The sequence below is a fragment of the Nothobranchius furzeri genome, chromosome 18 (assembly GCF_043380555.1).
Source record: "Nothobranchius furzeri strain GRZ-AD chromosome 18, NfurGRZ-RIMD1, whole genome shotgun sequence".
Lineage (NCBI taxonomy): Eukaryota > Metazoa > Chordata > Actinopteri > Cyprinodontiformes > Nothobranchiidae > Nothobranchius > Nothobranchius furzeri.
Window position 1 is genome coordinate 6,937,308 of NC_091758.1, and position 20,193 is coordinate 6,957,500.

Below are 20,193 nucleotides of genomic sequence, written 5' to 3' on the forward strand. Positions count from 1 at the left end.
TTATTTTTATCATTATGAATAATTAACATTTTTTTGGGGATCTTTGTCATTCTTGCTCTCTGCCCATTGCTTCTCCATTTTAAGAGTAGACCTGCTGCAGCATCTCCTTTCTAGCTGAGAGGGGTTAAAACATCTCGTCCCATTTGTCTCCACTGTTTGTATCCTTCTCCATAAATATTGGCGGTGTGGGGGTCTGACCTTGTCATGTGTTGACTAATGCCATCACTCGTTCATCCCTCACTGCAGACAGAGACGTGTCTTGGACAGAAACATGTGTGTTGCACCCCAGCTGCCCTAGTGGCTACAGTTGGGATATGTACATTTAATAAAAGTAACTTATTCTTAATCAACATGCAACATCAGAAAATCATTCTGTTTTTGCAGCACCATCCTGTGCGATGTTTTTACTCTTTAGCAGTCAGAGTGTTTAAAACGAGCTTCCAGTCAATATTTTAGTAACACTCAAGGTCAGTTTCCATAAAGTAAACACATTAGTGGGAATTAGCATGTAGACACATGCCTTATTAAGGTAATGCTTTAGTTTGGGGAACAGAAATTAACCATTAATTAGCTGCCAAATAATATGAATATTAGTGGACCACTATGTCAGAATTAGTCATTATTAAGGTATTATTAGGTGCTTATTACCAATGCTCTATTTCTAACATTAATAGGCCATAAATTAAGAGTTTTATCAAAATAAGCCATTCATAATGGTTTATTAACTGAAAGTAAATGGTTTGTTGCTGATTAACACGCATACTAACTAGCGCAGATCGATATGTAGCTTTTAAAGAAGTAATTCAAGGGGAATAGTTATTCTGCATTAATAACCAAAAATATTATGTTCTGGTGTTATGTAAATAAACACCAAACTACACATGTTTATAGAGCCTAAACAACAATCAATTAACCACTTGTAATCAAGAATGTGTTCCCCATTCTAAAGTCAGATCTAGGGTTTGGGAAATTGAGCGCTTTAAGAGCTCAATATATATATTACCTCTACTTATGACCAATAAGCTGTGATACTCTATCTAAATATAGAATATCATCCCTGCTTGGTCTTTGTGTGTTTATCAGAAGATTCTAGGATTCTTTATTTATTAAGGAATTGTAAACACTTCATTTTGATTCAGAAAACAGTCAGGTTTATAAAAGTAAGAATTTATTTTACCAACAATTAAAACATGACAAGTTAACTAAGCATTTACTGTGATGGATGGATCTAGATGTGATGTATGAACCTATGTGTGAATGCGATGTCAGTCAGAACTTCCGGATCTAGGAGAGCTGAGTTCTGGGTGCAAAAGAATTTGGTTTGCGTTAAACTATGAAGTTGATTATTATCAAAAGCACATCAGACACTATCTGTGTGTCTACTTCACCCGTTCTGGAGACCCTCTACGTGGATCCGAAGGTCAGAGAGGTCGGCTGACCTCTGGCACCGAAGGGCTGTAGAATACCATGGCACCGACTCTTCAGTCCAGAGATGTCTCGGGTCATGACAGATGGATGGAACCGCGCGTCTGGGACTCTTTAAGGAGTTGGAACAATATCAGCTTGTTCTGCAGGAACTGTTGCTGTATCAGCTTCGCAGGTGCAAAAAGGTTTTGACGACGTGTCAAAAGCTTTGATGGATTAAAGAGGGTTTTGCTTCAGATGGCCGGCCTGAAGCTTTCTCTAGAACTGAGGAATCACCAGAGTGATCTGGTTTAATGTTCTCATTTGATGATTTGTGTAGCCAACCAGAGGTTGACAAGTTTGAGGAATATTACCAAGAATCTCAGAAACACGCCTTCATTGATACCGGATGCTCTGATCTGCGGTAAAGGACTATTTATGTGTCATGAGTTTAACTTAACCATACTTTGTTCTTGTGCAAGTGTAAGTGGTGATGACCTTGTCATGTTAACATGCTGAAACATATTTCAATCACTGTAATTATAACATAACATTCATTTCAAACTTCAATCATTGAGCATAGATTAATGAAACATTTCATTATATTATAATTATTATAAGTAGCAATAAACAAACATTTATTTAATGATTATCTAGCTTATAAGTTGTAGAAGTTCATATTTGATTTAGGAAATCATTCTTTGATTTAGCAACTGATCTGAGCTGCGAGTGTTCCTTGTATGGAGGCATGAGGAATCCTGAAAGCTTGGACCTTGAGGAGAGAACATTATTGACATTTCGTTATCTGTGTTCAGAGCTGCAGGCTCAGAGCTCCAGCTGGTGGGATGAAGGCAGGCTGATTTAAAGGGGAATTAATATCTCTCCCAAGTTAGCAGATCTAACCAAACTAAACTACATCCCACTTTTAAAGAAAGTGGAAGATGATCTTGCAAGATGGAAATCCTTACCGATATCACTCATGGGGAGGGTTGCTACAGTTAAAATGATGGTCTTACCCAGAATAAATTACTTATTTTCAATGATCCCAAACAAACCACCAGCTGACTGGTTTAAATCTCTGGACTCCTCAATTACTAAATTCCTTTGGCAGGATAAACCTCCACGAATTAGCTTAAAAACGCTTCAGAAGACCAAAGACAGAGGAGGACTGGATCTACCCAACTTTTATTATAATTTCTTAGCCAACAGGCTGCAATATATACCAAGATGGTTGCAAGATAACCCACTAGATGAGTCCTGGTTAGATATAGAACAGACACTTTGCAATACGATAGAGCTTTCAGACTTACCATTTATTAGCTCAAGCATAAGAAACATGAAGGCTTCAAACGTATTAGTATCAGCACCTCTCTGACAGCATGGTGGGAGTATCTTAAAATGCCAGAGTCTTCACTAGTACCATGCGGACGCACACCTATCTGGAGTAATCCTGATATGTTGCAAAAGAATAAAATGATGAACCTTCCGGACTGGAAAAACAAAGGAATCCTATACCTGGAACACATATATGAAGGATTGGACTTCATCCCATTTAATAGAATAGTCTCCCAATTTGGAACAGATAAGAATGGCTTTTTAGAATATCACCAAATTAAATCTGTAGTCAAACAAAAATTTAGGCTCAATAAAATAGAATTACAAACACCACCAAGGGTATTAGACTTCTATAATATCAAACCCCCCAAACTACTGTCTAAAGTATATAAGACACTGTCCAAAATAGACGATAGAATAGCAATCCCTATTGAAAAATGGGAGGTGGATCTATCAGTCAGCTTTGACCAGAACTTCTGGTCCCAAACTTGTTTAAAAACTTTTAAAATGATCAGACACTCCAATTTACAATTAATTCAGTACAAAATTCTACACAGAGTACACTATACAGGTCATCGGATGTTCAAGATGGGGTTTGTGTCGTCTGACACCTGTACACACTGCACAAACAACATTCCTGACAATTACATTCATGCACTGTGGTCCTGTCCACCTGTCCAGGAATTTTGGGGTAGAGTATGTGAAGACCTGTCAAAGTCTCTGAAATGTCATATCCCAACCACCCCCTCTCTTTGTTTACTGGGAAACCTGGACGATGTCCCGATTGCAACATCTTTGGTTCACGTGGTTCTGACTGCCATATGCATAGCTAAGAAAACTATCCTCTTGAATTGGAAAAATAGAGAAACTCTCTGCATTAACCAGTATAGAAATCTTTTGTTAGATCATATTACACTTGATTTAGCCTCTGCTTCCACTTCAGATCAATCTCTCTGGGCTCCTTTGATCGGTTCCATCACATAACGAGGGTGGGGGGCCATTTATGTTGTCCTGCGGGATGGTGTGGGTGGGGGGGTGGGGGGTCTGAGTTTGGAGTATCCGGATGTTCCCTGGAGGTGGGTTCACTGGGGTGTCTGGGACTGGGGGGCCGTTGCCCCCCTCTGGAGGTGCTTGGGTTGCCTCGGGGGGTGGACTGCTGGCGGTTGTGAGTGGGGCCCCTTGGGTATTTTGGCGGCGACCTGGGTCACTGCCTGGCAGGTGCATTGCCCTTGGGCGGGTCTGGGTGGGGGCCTGGGAGCTTGGGGTTTGGGGGTGGCCGGCCCCGTGTGGGGATCTGGGCGGGGCCTTGGGGGTCAGGTCCTGACATGTATGCTGCCGGGAAGAAGGCAGGAACATGCAGCAGTGCCTGGCCCGGGTTCGGGGGCCTCGGGTAGACCTTGGCTCCTCTGCCGTTCCATCACAGGGGAGGGGGAGGTCCAGGAGGCGGAGGACCCAACCTTACCTGGATGTCCTATGTCTTATATATTCTGGAAGTTGTGCAAATGCAGGGATGGGCATAGATATTCTGCTAGGGTGGGGCTGGGTTGGTTCCCTTGGGCTCAGCGAGGCTCTGTAATGCTGCTGCTTTGGGCCCTGGCAGGATGGGCTGGGGTCTCCATGCCCTGGGTGGCAGTTTGACAACAGAGGTTCCTATTGGGGCCAGTAGGGGAGCTGGCTCCCTGGAGGGCTAAGCCCAACCAGCCATTCCTCCCCATCCCCGCATATTTCTCTCCTCCTGCTCCCTCACATCATCACACATACACATAGGACTTGGGGGCGGGGGGGGGGATGGGGGGGGGTTGTCAAGTCAGGGAGTGCGGGTATGGACCCCATTTCCGCATTCCTGTGGCAACCTGCCCCCTAATTTTATTTACACCTTATACACTTCCACTGAAGACATTCCACACAAACACACACTTAGGACCTTGGGAGTGAGCACATTCAACGGCATTTGGCAGGGCGATATCTCTGCCTCCTCCCAGGTGCCGGTGCCCACTTCCAATTTTAAACCGCACTTACACACCGAGGGCTGAGGGTGTAAGTGGGGTGGTGCAGTGGCATCAGCTGGCATAGGCCGGATGATGCCCGCACTGCCCGCTCACCACAGCCATGAATACACCTCATGATCACACAACACTATATTGGAGCAGGCGGAGGGAGACTAGGGGTCTTAGCGCACCTCTGTTTTTGCTTGGCTTCCTGGGGCTGGAGGCTAGGAGAGAGATCTGGCCGTCTGGTTGGGGTCTGGGGTGGTGGGTTGCTGTGCTCGGCGTTGGGCGGGGGAGCCTGCTCATCAGCACCCCAGCAGAAAGGGTCAAACTCTGGTTACCGGTGATGGTTGTACCCAATGTGCAGCAGTACCGGGACCAGAGTGAATAGGGTGTGTATGGGGAGCATGAGTGGGTGTCCAGCGTGCATTTTTGTAAGTCTTTGGTTGTATGTGCATGTGTGAGCATGAGGGAGGGAGTGTGTGATTGTGTTTGTGTATGACTGTATATGTCAGGTGGGGCCTTTGACTCCTCCCCTCTCCTGGATCTTCTTTTGATGATATAGATCTTCGGCCCCTCCCCCTGCCACACCTAGTGTGAGGGGTTGTGACTTGGTCTGCCTGAGTGTTCGTGGCAACCGGGTCTGGGGGTTTAAGATTTTGGCATCTGCCTGGTCGATCCCGGTGGCTGCCTGGTGGGGTCTGGGTCCCTGGGCTCTGCTGGGTCCCCGGCGGGGGTGGTCGCCCCTGGGTCCCGGGTCGCTGGGTCCCGGGCTCGGCCGGCTAGCGGGTGGGAGGCTGCGGGCAGGCCTGAAGGCTTGCCACTAATATCTCCCGGGACTCTGCCGGCTGCTGGTTGTGTCCCTCCGGGGCGATCCTCTGTGCCTCTCGAGGGGAGCGGGGGCTTTTCTGGTTGCAGTCTCCTTGGGGTTCCTGTGTTCTGGGGCAGCGCCTGGATCTCTGGAACTTGGAGCTCCCCCCGTCTCCTACACATCTTTGGGGGGCGGACCTGTGGTCCCTCACACTCTCTATTGGACGCTCCTATAGAGAAACCTTACATAAACAAGCACATGTACACACACAGGTGCTCACATGGTGCTCTCAAAAGTATGGGCTTGGGCACGTTCAACACAGGTCTTAAGACTATGGTGGGCACTTAATGCACTGTGATTTATTATCGTGATTCTTCAGATAAACAATGTTGATTATTTATTTCTTCATCAAGTTGACGCAGTGATAGCTAGATCTTGTTGTATTGTTGTTGTGTCCTTTTTTTTTGTTCTTTTGCTTTTTTTGTCTTTTTCTGCAGGTCTAGAAGCAGATTCTTGTTTATTATTGTTAATTTTTTGTGGACCTCCCCCCTCCCCACCTTTTCTTTTCCTTTCTCTTTCACCTCTGTCTCCGTGTCTGGTCGGAACTACAAAGCATTCAAAAACAATAACAATAAAGTTTTAAGTATCAGGCGTGACATTAAAAGCAGACGCTTTGATGCTCCACCTGAGAGTAAATCTGTAAGGCTTGTTACCAGCATTCAGACATCAATTCTGTCTGCTTCACAGCCAGACAGGACACGGTAAAAAAAAAATAATAATAATTAGTACACGCCATTGCAGGGTCAATTTTAACACAAATCTTTAGTGTGGACAGATGGTAGTTAGTCAAATCAAATCAAATCAAATCAAATCGCTTTTATTGTCACGTCATGTGCAGGTACACTGGTACAGTACATGTGAGTGAAATTCTTGTGTGCGAGCTTCACAGCAACAGTTGTGCAAAATACAATAACGTAAAAACAAGCAAAATATAAAAATGGCTGATCTAAGTAATAATATATATAGTATTTAAGGTATATACATTCCTAAATGTGTGTGCTAAGTATTTTTTTTTTATTTTCTACGTGTGTGCATGTGAGTGTGTGTGTATAATGCGTGTATACATATTTAACAAATGAATAAAGTAAACAATAAAATAAGAGATATAAAATGTACAGAGGCTGGTATGTGCAAAACAGTGGCATTAATGTACAGTATGGAGTGTGCAATGTTTGAGTTTCAGTAGTGAGGGTGAGGTGTCTGCGCCATGTTCAGCAGTCTGATGGCCTGATGGAAAAAGCTGTCTCTCAGTCTGCTGGTTCTGGACCGGATGCTGCAGAACCTCCTTTCTGATGGAAGTAGTCTGAACAGTTTATGGCTGGGGTGACTTGAGTCCTTGATGATCCTCCCCGCTTTCCTCAGGCACTGCTTCCTGTAGATGTCCTGGAGGGAGGGAAGCTCACCTCCAATTATCCTTTCTGCACACCGCACTACTCTCTGGAGAGCTTTGCGGTTGTAAGCGGTGCTGTTGCCATACCAGGTGGAGATGCATCCAGTGAGGATGCTCTCAATGGCACAGCGATAGACCTGGGCGCTCTCGGAGTGTGATACCCGAAGAGGGCCCAGGTTCAGATGGTCGCATTAGAGGAGGCTGTGGAGGACATTTAGCTGCGTTGGATATCAGACAGTCACACGGAAGTAGCAAAAGATACTTCGTCAGTCCTGAAAACTGAAACAAAGAACATTTAAGACTGTAGACTGTAGCAGGCATGGCATTGCGAGGGGTCGGCACAGGTGAGCACTCTGGAGGGCCCTCGGTCGATGCGTAGGTGCAGTCAGAGAGATCAGGGTCAGCCAGTAGTGGTACAGGGCGGCAGTCAACCCCTCCTTTGTTACCTCTAGCACCAACCTCAGGGCTAGAGGTCACCAGCACAAGCTGTACTGGAGCAGGGTCAGTGATGCCGTCAGCCCCCCTTCGGCAGGTGGTGTCCCCACTGCAGGGTGCGGAGTCTCAGGTGGAGTGCCACTGCAACCGTCAACCTCATCTGGAGCCGGTGGTTTTCCCACCCCCGGGTGAAGTGATCCTGCTGCAGAGATGACACAGCCTCTGTGGGTGTCACCTACCTTGGAGGCTGTGGACAGACTGGTCCCTCTGATGGCACCGTTGTAGTTAACAACACCTAAAGAGGCAATGACATGAATACAAAAGAGAGCACTGAGCTCAGGAACACAGTCAAGCTCGACAGAAGAAGGCAGATGAGCTGTCGGATCAGAAAGGTACATGATCATCCTGCTGATAGCAGGGTTCTGGGACTGAATACTGACAAGGTTGTTTTCAGACAAGACAGGTTGAGCAGACACAAAACCATTGGATGGTCGAGGGGTGGACGCGTTAGCGGCCTGAGCTCGAGTCACGACACATGCGGGGTGGGCCTGACCGAAAAGGCACATCGTCAGGGAGCCACAAGGGGTTGAAGGACCATGGGGTACCAACAGCTGCACCTTGTTTGGCAAGAGAGTCTGCAAGATCATTCAGATCCTTATCAATTACGGGCGCACGAGAATGACCTTTGACTTTACGGCCATTGATCTGTACGTCTTGTGATGTCGCTAGGGCATCACAAGCCATGAAAAGGTCTTGATGTTCCGGTTAGAGGTTAAGAACCTGTTACTTTTCCAAGAAGGTAGATGACAAATGAAACTGAGACACGTGCAGCGTATTTCAATGTCGAAGCTCTGAAGAGCAAGCAGCAATGACGCAATGTGTGCGTTGGTCGCTGGCTGATGATGAGTTTCAGTGATGATTATCTGTCCATCAATGTAGCTGGAAAAGTGTTTAACCGCCCACATGGTGGAAAGCAAAGCTTCTTCACAGTCAGAGTAGTTTAACTCAGGCCCGGACAAGAGCTAACTAGCATAGGCTATGACACGCCTGTCACAGTCAAATATCTGATAGAGGCTGGTACTCAAGCAGTTAGATGAAAACCCGACCTCAAGGTGGAACTCTGTCACAATCAGGAAGCGCCAGGCACGGAGCTGAGCGTTGTGCGGCCTTCAGATCGTCCATAGCCTGTTGCTGCTGCTCAGTCCACTCAAAAGGCACATCCTTTTGCAGAACGGCAGTCAGAGGTCTCGCCATATCAGCATAGTGTTCTACGAACTGGTGAGAGTAGTTGCACACACCTAGAAAACTCAGAAGTTCAGAGACATTCGTAGGAGGTTTGATGGTGGCAACTCCTTGAATTCTGCCATATTGAGGCTGCACTCTGTGTGGTCCCACAAGGAGGCCAACAAACTGAACCTTTGACCTTCACCACTGACCTTTGGCAAGAGAAATCTTTGCACCAGCAGCTGCGAGCTGACCCATGACGTAGTCCAGCTCAGACAGATGGTCATCCAAGATATGCTTGCGAACAAGAATGTCGTTGACATAGATGAGAGTACCTCGCTCTCGAACATCAGGGCAGGCTTTGTCCAAGAAGATGTTCAGCTCCGATGGTGAGTTGGAGTACAAGGAGTCAGCTGAAAGCGAGTATTTGTATTTTAACAGGAGTTGACATAGCTTGTCTCGTTCAACTTCATTGGTGAGAGCATTGGCTTGGTCCACGACCTGTTCAGTGAGAGAGAAAACATCAGAGGGAGGCTCTGATGGAAGCTGAGTTTGTGGTGGTGGAGGCTCTGAGCTCGGCAGGGAACATGTGGTTTTCCCATGCTCAGGGTCACCAACCGCAAGACATTGGAGGTCAAGGTCAGGAGGCAAAAAGATGGGCAGGGGTTCTCCAACACCCGACCAAAGTTCTCCCTTCACCAAATCAATAAAAGCTTCAAGGCACTTCAAAAGGTCAACGCCGAGGATCACAGGCATGGCACCGCGCTCACAGATGTACACGGGGTGCGTCAGTCAGAGGACCGATCGTGCAGTGGAGGAGTGACCTGGATGACAAGATCATGTGACAAGGAGAGAAAGCACGGACAGTTACTGCACATGGAGTGAGTTCTGGAGGTCTTACTCCTCCTCCTGAAGAAGAAGAAGAAGAAGAAGAAGAAGAAGAAGAAGAAGAAGAAGAAGAAGAAGAAGAAGAAGGAGAAGAAGAAGAAGAAGAAGAAGAAGAAGAAGAAGGAGAAGAAGAAGGAGAAGAAGAAGGAGAAGAAGAAGGAGAAGAAGAAGGAGAAGAAGAAGAAGAAGAAGAAGAAGAAGAAGAAGAAGAAGAAGAAGAAGGAGAAGAAGAAAGTATGATTTCTATAGCACCTCTCAAGATAAAAATCACGAGGCGCTTCACAAAAACTAAAAATTTAAAAATTTAAAAAAGAATTTAGAAAATGGTTAAAAATATATTTAAAATGAGCAAAAATAGGCAATTGTGATTAAAAAATGTTAAGAAAGAGAGAGAGTGAACAGGAAAGAGGGAAATCAGTGGATCCTGAGGAAGGTGGAATAGGTGGGGAGAGCAGAATAAAGAGAGAGTGGTGAAGAAGGTCATACAAAAGCCAGCTTGAACAAGTGAGTCTTCAGCTGCTTTTTAAAGGAGACCACCGAGTCCACTGATCTCAGGCTCAGGGGGAGAGAGGTCCAGAGTCTGGGGGGCCACAGCAGCAAATGATCTGTCACCTTTGGTCTTTAGCCTGGTGCTGCACAACCAGTAGGCTTTGATCACTGGACCTCAGGGACCTGCTGGGGGTGTAGGGACTAAGAAGATCACCGATATAAGATGGTGCTTGTCCATGTAAGGCCCTATAGACCAGAACCAGGATCTTGAAATGAACCCTGAAGTTGACTGGCAGCCAGTGAAGCTGGAGGAGAAGCGGGGTGATGTGGGTGTGTTTGGAGGACTTGGTCAGAAGCCGAGCACAGGCGTTCTGAACCACCTGTAGACGGTTCAGGGAGGTTCTGCTCAGACACGTGAAAAGAGAGTTACAGTAGTCTAAGTGTGAGGAGATGAAGGTGTGGAGAACTGTCTCAAGTTCAGAGCGGGACAGAATGGGACTCAGCTTAGCAATGTTCCTGAGATGGAAGAAGGAAGAGCGAATAAGAGAACTGACATGAGAATCTAGGGTGAGAGCTGGGTCAAAGGTCACGCCAAGATTCCTGACGGAAGGTTTGATGTGGGAAGCAAGCTGACCAAGAGATTCTCTGACTTTGGGAACCAGCTTGTCTGGGGCACAGATGAGGATCTCAGTCTTATCTTCATTCAGCTGAAGAAAGCTCCCAGCCATCCAGGCTTTGATAGAGTCTAAGCAGGTGTGTAACAGCTGCAGCTTAGACATCTCATGGGGCTTAAAGGAGATGTACAGTTGGATGTCATCTGCATAAAGATGGTAGGAGATTCCTTTGAAAGAGCTCAGGATGTGCTGAAGAGGAAGCAGATAGAGGAGGAAGAGCAGAGGCCCCAGCACAGAACCTTGTGGGACACCATGGGTAAGAAAGGTGGTGGAGGACCTAAACTTGGAGATGGCCACAGAAAAGGAGCGCTCAGAGAGATAAGAGGAGAACCACTCCAGAGCAGATCCTGATAGGCCTACCCAGTCTCTCAGCCTCTCCAGTAGCAGGTGATGGTCAACAGTGTCAAAGGCTGCAGTCAGGTCCAGCAGGAACAGAACAGAACAGTCCCCTGCATCACTGTGAGTCAGAAGGTCATTAGAGACCCTAAGAAGAGCTGTTTCAGTAGAATGAGCTCTAAACCTGACTGGAAGCTATCATAGATGTTATGTTCATCAAGAGCAGCTGTGAGTTGTTTAGCCACAACCTTTTCCAAGATCTTGGAGATGAACGGAAGTTTAGAGATGGGTCTGAAGCTGCTAAGGAGAGAGTTGTCGAGACTCTGTTTTTTAAGAAGTGGGTGGATTACAGCTTTCTTAAAGTAAGCAGGGACCTGACCAGAGACCAGAGAAGCATTAATTATAGAGAGCACGCTGGGACCGATGGACTGAAAAGCATTTTTAAACAAAGATGAGGGTAAGATGTCGAGGGGCATGCAGAGGTCTTCATAGAGTTAACTAGTTTGGTTAACTCAGGCAAAGAAACAGGAGCAAAGCTATCTAGGATGATGGGCCTGGGTGGAGTCGGGAGAGGCAGCGATAAGGCTGAAGGAGAGATGCTAGATCTAACCTTATTGACTTTGTCCACAAAGAAAGACAGAAAGTTCTCACAGTCTGTAACAGAGTGGATGGAGGCTGTAGGAGAGGCAGGAGAGACGATGCTGCTGATGGTGTTAAACAGCACCTTGGGGTTCCCTTTGCTCTGGGACACCAGGTTGGAGAAATAGGAAATCCTAGCGTCTCTGACTGCAGAGTTAACGGATGTCAGAAGATTCTTTAGGTGCAGCAGATGGACGTGGAGATGGGTTTTCTTCCACAAACGCTCAATTTTTCTGCATTGGCGCTTCAGGCTGCGAAGGCTGTCATTAAACCAGGGAGTAGGGTTCACTGCAGGAACTGATCTGGTTCTGACAGGACAGATGTTGTCCAGAATGGAGAGGCAGTGCTCGTTGAACTGAGAAGTTAAGGAATCTGGGTCGTTATCAGAAGAACAGGGTGGATCAAAAGCAGCAGAAAAATTGCTAGCTGTGCTCTTATTAAGAAAACGAGAACTAACCATACGGCGAGCAGGAGGTGGGGACGCAGAAACTGACAAGTTAAAGAAAATGCAATGGTGATCTGAAATATGAACGTCCTCAGGACAAACACTGTCAGCATTTATACTCAGGGTAAAAACAAGGTCTAGAGTGTGCCCCCTGGTGTGTGTGGGGCCAAAACATGCTGGGTAAAGCTGAAGGAGTCCATAAGGCTGGAGAAATTCATGGCAAAGTGATCAGAGGGATCATCAACGTGGATGTTCAAGTCACCAACAATCACCAGTCTGGACAGCTTCACAGTGGAGGATAGAAAGTCACTAAACTCCTGAAGGAAAGAACTGTTTGGACCAGGTGGACGATAGACCACAGCACAGTAGAACGGGTCCTTACGCCCGACTTTAATCAGCTGCAGTTCAAAGGAGGCAAAGTGACCAGAGGTTGTAGAGCTACATGGAAGATGGTCTCTGAAAACAACAGCTAGGCCTCCACCACGACCAGAACCCCGGGGCTGGCTAAGAAAAGAATAACCACTTGGGCAGAGTTCAATCAGACCAGAATAATCAGTTGTTTGCTGCCAAACTTCAGTCAGAAACAGAAAATCCAGGTTTTTAGAGAGAATTAGATCATTGAGCAGGAAGGTCTTATTGTTAACAGAGCGGGTATTTAATAGAGCCATGCTGAGTGAGGTGGAGGAATCAGAAACTACAGAAACAGCTGGAGTTAGTGGACGTAAGTTAGCACGATTAGATCCACGGTGTTTATAAAAACCACTTATGGAGGGAACAGGAGGAGAAACCACTGAGGAATGAGGATAAACTGACCTTAAAAACTTGGACGGATGAACCGCGCTGCAACGTGGCCTGGCGGGAATGCAGAAGTGGCGCTCAGGCCACCAAACAAAGGACAAGAAGCTAGAAGATCACACCAATGTTTACTAGATAAACCACGCCTTAAGAGAAGTCTTACTTTCACCTGGATTCCTGCTCGTTTACCTTTTTTCCTCCAACATTTTCCCGGGACCGAATAAACATCGCTGGAGGTGCACTGGTTGGGATTGTCGTTTGGCTCCTGCACCAAGGCAGACGCGGTTGAACATCGACTGGTGAATGAGGGTGTAATCTGAAACTGTATCCAGAAGAGCATTGCAGCGGAGCACCTGTTCTAGTGTCACAGACACCAGAGGCTTACCAGCTGTCCCATGAGATAGGAGGTGTACCAAGAACAGTGTGGCAGACTTGACACCAGGGGCCGCCGTACCATTGTCACAGGCGGATGAGTTAATCCTCAATGTGGCAGGATCAGATTTGTTTTTCAACTTCTTGAAAATCAGAGTCAGTGAGCTTTTCTGGTTGTAGGTGTTGTTCCATATCTGGAGGCAGATCAGCAGAAGAAAGGGTTAAGACCTTTCCAGGGCAGGAAGCGTTCTCAATAGCATCAAGTCTTTTATCTAAAGATAAAACCTTTTCATCCAACTTTATAATATTTTCATCCAAATTTTGGAATTTCTGGTTTAAATTGGAGAACTGCTGTTGCATTTCCTGTCTAATTTCAGCGAGAAAATCCATGAAAAGTTAATCCCGGTCTGCAGCCGTCTTGATGATGCCACAGAACGCTTAATTTTGTGATGAATTAAGTGGAAACTGGATTTAATAGCTTTTGCTGAAGCTGCCGGACTAATACCTGCCAATAGGTGGCGGTACCGGTCGATGATGGAATCTGTTCAGGGAAGAAAACATGATTGCGTGACTTCCTGGTCTCCAATCTCTTCAATAACAAAAGAACTAGCAGAATAGATCGTTCTTTTTAAGTATATTGGATTAAACGCGGTGGTTTATAAACCAAAATGTGTAATGTACCAGAAAACACAAAAAGAGTGTAATGTACGAGAGGTGCCAAGAGTTGGCAGTAGAGCGCCAGGCAACAGTGCGGGAGGGGTAGTGTGCGTCACTCTGTGACGTCACTCCGTTACTCACAGTGACACCGTCCAAAATGGTGGACTGGCCGGGTGGAGACCACTTTCTCACAATAGAAGTCAAAAAAATGCCCAAAACTACTAAAACCATGCGAGTTATGACAAAGGCAAACGCTGAGTCGAGCGGTTGACAGTGCTGTGGGTTTTGTGTCCGCATGCGTTGTCAGGCCTTGCTAATATGTAATTTGATTTAATTTAATTAGCCACTTAAAGGCAACAATATGTTCCACCTTGAGTTACTTCTTTAAAAGCCACATATTGAATTGAGCTAATTAGTATGTGTGTTAATCAGCAACAAACCATTTACTGTCAGCTAATAAAACATTATTATGATAAAACTCTTTATGGTCTAATAATTTATGGTCTGTTAATGTTAGAATTACGGCTTTAGTAATAAGCTATTAATAAGTGCTTAATAATGACTAGTTCATACTTAGTAGTCCACTAATATGCGTATTAATTGGCAGCTAATTAATGGTTAATTTGTGTTCCTTAAACTAGTGTTACCCTTATAATTGTTAGCTGTTCTTGTTTTGGTGCTGTTTGTAGGGCGTCTAAGCCTCATCCACGTCATGGGTCCCTATAGCTACACTCTAACCCGCCATGCCTCACGGCCTGAATTACACATATGCTGCACTTTCATTTAAATGCTAAATACTTATGTGTGTTTCGACTTTGTCTGTCAAATAATTTGAGATTTCTTTTCCTGTAAAAATTCCTAATTAAAATTACGTTGCATGTGACATCACAGCAGAAGCTCCTCCCCCTCAGCGCAGCTGCTCCCTGCCACAAGGCCTTCTCCTCTTGGTTCGATGACATCATTTTAGTGAGATGAGCAGTTGTAGTTCTCTACGTCTGTTCACACAAAGGCTTCCTATTGATGGACAGCAGATCAGACCAACTGTGTGTTATAAACATTAAAATAATTAAGTGCTAATAAGTCTTTATTTGTGTGACGTTAGTCAAACAGCATAAGTAAGTAAATTTACTTGCATGGTGGCGCAGTGGTTAGCACTGTTGCCTCGCAGCATGAAGGTTGCAGGTTAGAAACTCGGCTCGGCTGCGGCCTTTCTGCGTGGAGTTGCGTGTTCTCCCCATGCATGCGTGGGTTTCCTCCGGGTACTCCGGTTTCCCCCACAGATCACAACATGCCCTATAGGTTTGAAATTGTAAGTCGCTTTTGATAAAAGCGTCTGCTAAATGAATAAACATAAATTAAGACACACCCATGTCTCAGATGGAAGCTCGTCCAACAACCGAACTAGAATAGAGGGATGTCGGATTTGCATTAAACAACATTACACTTCATAAATACTATCTATTATGGGTTTTAAACGATTATTAACTCATGTAATGTTTTAGCACTAACTGCCTGAATTTTATTAAACAATGTCAAAGAAAAGGGTTTGATTGCTTTTGTCTTGATGGAAGTTAAAAGTTGACTTTTCTGGTTGGAACTGGTGAAGCCAACATTCACACTCAACCATTTGGACCCCAGTTATCTCTACAACATGCAGCAGTACCTTTAACGTGTTTATGGTTCACAAGGTACCGTTTGACTCAAGCATCTTAATCTGTTTTTTATTAAATTAATGTTAGATTCAATAAATTCTTGGTAAAATGATTTAAAAGGGAATCTTTACTCTCTGATTGTGTTTCTGCTAGATGTTAGGAAAACTACACAACTACGGCACATAGGCATGTACATGCACGTTGTACAAAGCAGAATCTTGGAACTGTGTGTGTGTGTGTGTGTGTGTGTGTGTGTGTGTGTGCACATGACTGTGTGTGTTAGAATATCTTTGTGCAGCTTTTCCCACTGCAGCACAGCAGGTTGTCAGAGGTGGTTAAGTCCTAGGGCTTGAGCACCTCTAGATACTCTCTCTCTCTCTCTCTCTCTCTCTCTCTCTCTCTCTCTCTCTCTCTCTCTCTCTCTCTCTCTCTCTCTCTCTCTCTCTCTCTCTCTCTCTCTCTCACACACACACACACACACACACACACACACACACACACACACACACACACACACACACATACACACACACACACACACACACACACACACACACACACACACACACACACACACACACACACTTGGATCAGATCAGAGAAGGCTTTAATGGTGTTCAGAGGCCTGACTGGAGTGTTTTGCCAACACTGCCTCAGGCTGCTTTCTGCTTGTCCATCTAGCCTTCCATCGCTCCATTTATAATCCATTCATACTTTATCATTTCAATTTTCTTCTTCTATTTTTTCATTCCATGTTTCATTTGTGTGTATTTGTGCTATTTAATTCTAGCTTCACCACATCTGTGTCTCTATTCCCATTTTCTTCATCCTGTCCTCAGACCCTGATCTCCTATGAGGACACTGGTCTCCTGCATTATCACAGTTAATCAGACCGTTTTTCCTGTTTCTCTAACTTATCCTTTCATTTGTAAAGCCTGAATATTCATGACTATCTTTATTTCTGCGTTTTAGAGTTTCAAGCAGAACGTTGACAGTCATGGTCCTCTGAAGGAAAGCATCATGGAGGAAGGCCAAGTGCTGCTCAGCGCCATCACTTCTCACCAGTTGGGTATGTTCATATATATGTCCACCCTTCCTTCCACATACTACACACACACACACACTGGATACACAATATAGCACACACAGGTGTTCATAATCGAGTCACAAGCCTGTTCCATTCATTATTAATATTTGGATTAAGAGCGTGACCTTCAAAGAGCAAATTTCATATAAATGTAGCCAAAAGAGACAGAGTGAGATAAACCCAGCGGCTGAGATGGGGAAGAAAGATGGTGAAGCAGACAAAAAGCTAAAGGCTGAAAAGGCTTCTGTTGGAAAGAAAATATGAGTTTGCTTAAGTGCAGCTCTTACTTTTCTACTCAGTGATTGAGCCTTGCTAGTAACCAGGTACCACCGCTTTAGCTTGAGCTGGTTAGAGTGGTTTAGCACTAACAAGAATAGGTTACAGGTCTGGTGCACCAGGCAGTGAGGCAGAAGGACCAAATGAAGTCGACTGAACAGGAACCGAGCAGCTTCATCAGAAGTTCTCTAAATTCATTTAAACCTGAAATAATAATGTTTTTATCTTCGTGTGAATAAGTTAATGCTCTCCTCCTTCACTCACAATAAATCTGCTGTGGTCTCATATCAATGAAAGCCTTTTATTCTGGAGCTCCTGTTTCAGGGGTGGAAGACTGTTGGAAGAGTGGAAAAGGGGAACGACAGACTTACCGGTCTTACTCATAATATGCAAACGTGACACCTCTGACTGGCTAACTGACCTTTGTTTTGGAGTTGCTAATGCTAATGGTTAGCTTCTACTTGCCAACCAAGGTGGGCGGGGCCACAAATGCAAATATTCCCAGCGGCATTAAAAAAACAGCTTTTTCTGGTTTACTCATTTTCCTTTCTCCTTTTAGTGGCTGATGTAGGCGATGGTGGTTGAAGAAAATGTTCTTGTTCAGCATGCATGTGCAACAAGTGTTTTCTCCGAGAACGTGACCTTTAACGGACCAATCTACAGCTGATTTTCCTGGAGATTTACACTTTATCTCAAACATGCTTCACAATAGTGTGAGTCTAGCATGCGCTCTAGCCTGGCCTGCCAGACTCGTCCTCTGAATAATTCTGCACACAGAAAAAGTCTGATAACTCACAGGCAGAGAGGCACATGAGGGGTGGGACTAGGCAGCTCAAAAATAACCAATCAGAAAAAAGACGGGAATGCCGACTATACCCGTGACACTGTAGTTTTTTAGCTGTAGTAAAAAAGGCGTCTGGCGACAGCGTAGACGTCTTTCTGTAGAAGAAATGCTTTTAGCGCTTCTACTTGTTGTTTTAAAGACACTCAAGTCATTTAAAGAGGAAAGAGCCGCAACAAGCTCCACTTCAGTCGCCATGTTTATGACAAACTCGGCGTTGTGGTGTGTGACGTACGCTACTCAGCGCTGATTGGCTCGGTTAGAATTCTCAGGGGGTGGGGCTATTTGAATAGGAGAGTTCCCAGACTCCTTCTCTGTGCAGAATTAACCAGAGGAGGAGTCTGGCAGGCTACAACGCTCTGACCAGGCAGGTAATCGTTACAGCATATTGGCTCCATGGTGTTTTACTGAAGGCAGATGTGTAGGTCTGTGGGAGGGAGATGGACAAGAGCAGCAACAGCCTTTTAGTGGTTAGTCTGGTCTAATTGTTCTCAATAGTTCTGCTTTCACACTTTTACCAAGAAGTACGTCTGTGTAAGTTAGAAAGGTTTGTATTTACATTAAACAAACAACAGAAGAGGACACAAAACAAGAGTAGCTTCATGTGACAGTTGTTGCTAAAGCTGAAAGAGGTAGAACCATCCAGTGAGTAGAGGAGTTGGTGTTGAGCTTAACGTGGATGGAGGGATGCGAGGCAACCATGACAGGTCCGAGTGCCGGACCTGCTGCCTACGAGACAGAAGCAGATTAGGATGTCAGGGATGACATCTAAGCTATAGACAACCTGACATAGCCTTTCATTTCCCCTTTTTACCCCTCTCCTGTTTTCTCTCATGGCTTGTTTTTGTTTTTCCTTCTTACTCCTGTCTCACACGAATTTATCCCTCTGTTTCTCCCACTCCAGCTCTGAAGGATATCCTCCATATGGTTGCAAGCCAATGGGATCAGCTCCAGCGGCAAATCCGGCGTCAACATGGCTGGATGCTCCGCGCTCTCCGTTGCATCCAGTCCTGCCTCCTCTACACCAGCCAGTCACATGAGCCTTATACAGCCCCACTGGATTCATCAGCCCATCTGAGACCATCGTGCACCACCGAAGGCTTCAAGGTAGGCAGTTTTAGGGGTTTTATTTCCCTCCTTCTTGTTGCAACGCAAAGATAAAAGACATTTTATGTTTGTCTGTACATATACATATACATATACATATATATATATATATATATATATATATATATATATATATATATATATATATATATATATATATATATATATATACATGTATATGTGTGTATATATATATATACACACATATACATGTATATGTGTGTATATATATATATACACACATATACATGTATATATATATATATATATATATATATATATATATATATATATATATATATATATACATGTATATGTGTGTATATATATATATATATACACACATATACATGTATATATATATATACACATATACACGTATATATATATATATATATATATATATATATATATATATATATATATATATATATATATATATATATATACACATATATATATATATATATATATATATATACATGTATATGTGTATATATATATATATATATATATATATATATATATATATACATGTATATGTGTATATATATATATATATATATATATATATATATATATATATATATATATATATGTATTTGTATATATATATATATATATATATATATATATAGTTCAGTTGTTCCTCCTTTGTCCCCAGCACACCTGACTGTTGTAGCTGCAGTCGGAGCTGCAACAACCCTATCCCTAACCATCTGTGCATTTTTAGGTGTTGCGTAGCTTCTTGACTATCTTTTGTACTTTCACATTAACAGTTCACACATTCCTCATATACTGTCTTTGCATTTGAAGCTTTAACCATCAGTGCCCATCACAAAAGTAGTGTTGGTAAACCACGGGATGTGACCCAAACTGTAAAGTTTTTCTACTTAGGAACGACTTAGCTGTTCATATTGTTTAACTCATTAACTGCCAGCCATTTCCTGATTAGAAACACAATTTTGAGCGTTTTTACTGTTTTTGACTCACCTCTTACATCTTGTTCTCACGGTGCGGGGGCTTGTTCTGACACCTACACAGAAAAAAAATGCAAATGACGAATTTTGTCGTCAATGGCAGTGAACAAGTTAACAGACCTTTCACTCTGCCACCAAAAGATAACAAAGGCTGAAAAACTGAACACAACCCAACTCTTTAGCCCCCCCATAGCGATCAATACATCACAGTGACCATTGCTCTGATGTCCTATAGGCTGTCCATTTGTTTGAACGACAACTGTAGATTATGGGTCGTTGCCAGACTTACACTTACGTACACAGAATGT

The 20,193-nt window shown here is 44.2% G+C and overlaps 1 protein-coding gene across 1 annotated transcript in view; it reads left to right on the plus strand.

Annotated features, from left to right (window-relative positions):
• Positions 1-20,193, plus strand: part of akap6 (A kinase (PRKA) anchor protein 6) — a 348,892-nt gene that overhangs the window by 90,838 nt on the left and 237,861 nt on the right. Inside the window, exons 12-13 of the mRNA XM_054734609.2 lie at positions 16,567-16,663; positions 18,703-18,905. Coding sequence (XP_054590584.2) covers positions 16,567-16,663; positions 18,703-18,905 — 300 coding nt within the window. The remainder of the gene's footprint in view (positions 1-16,566; positions 16,664-18,702; positions 18,906-20,193) is intronic.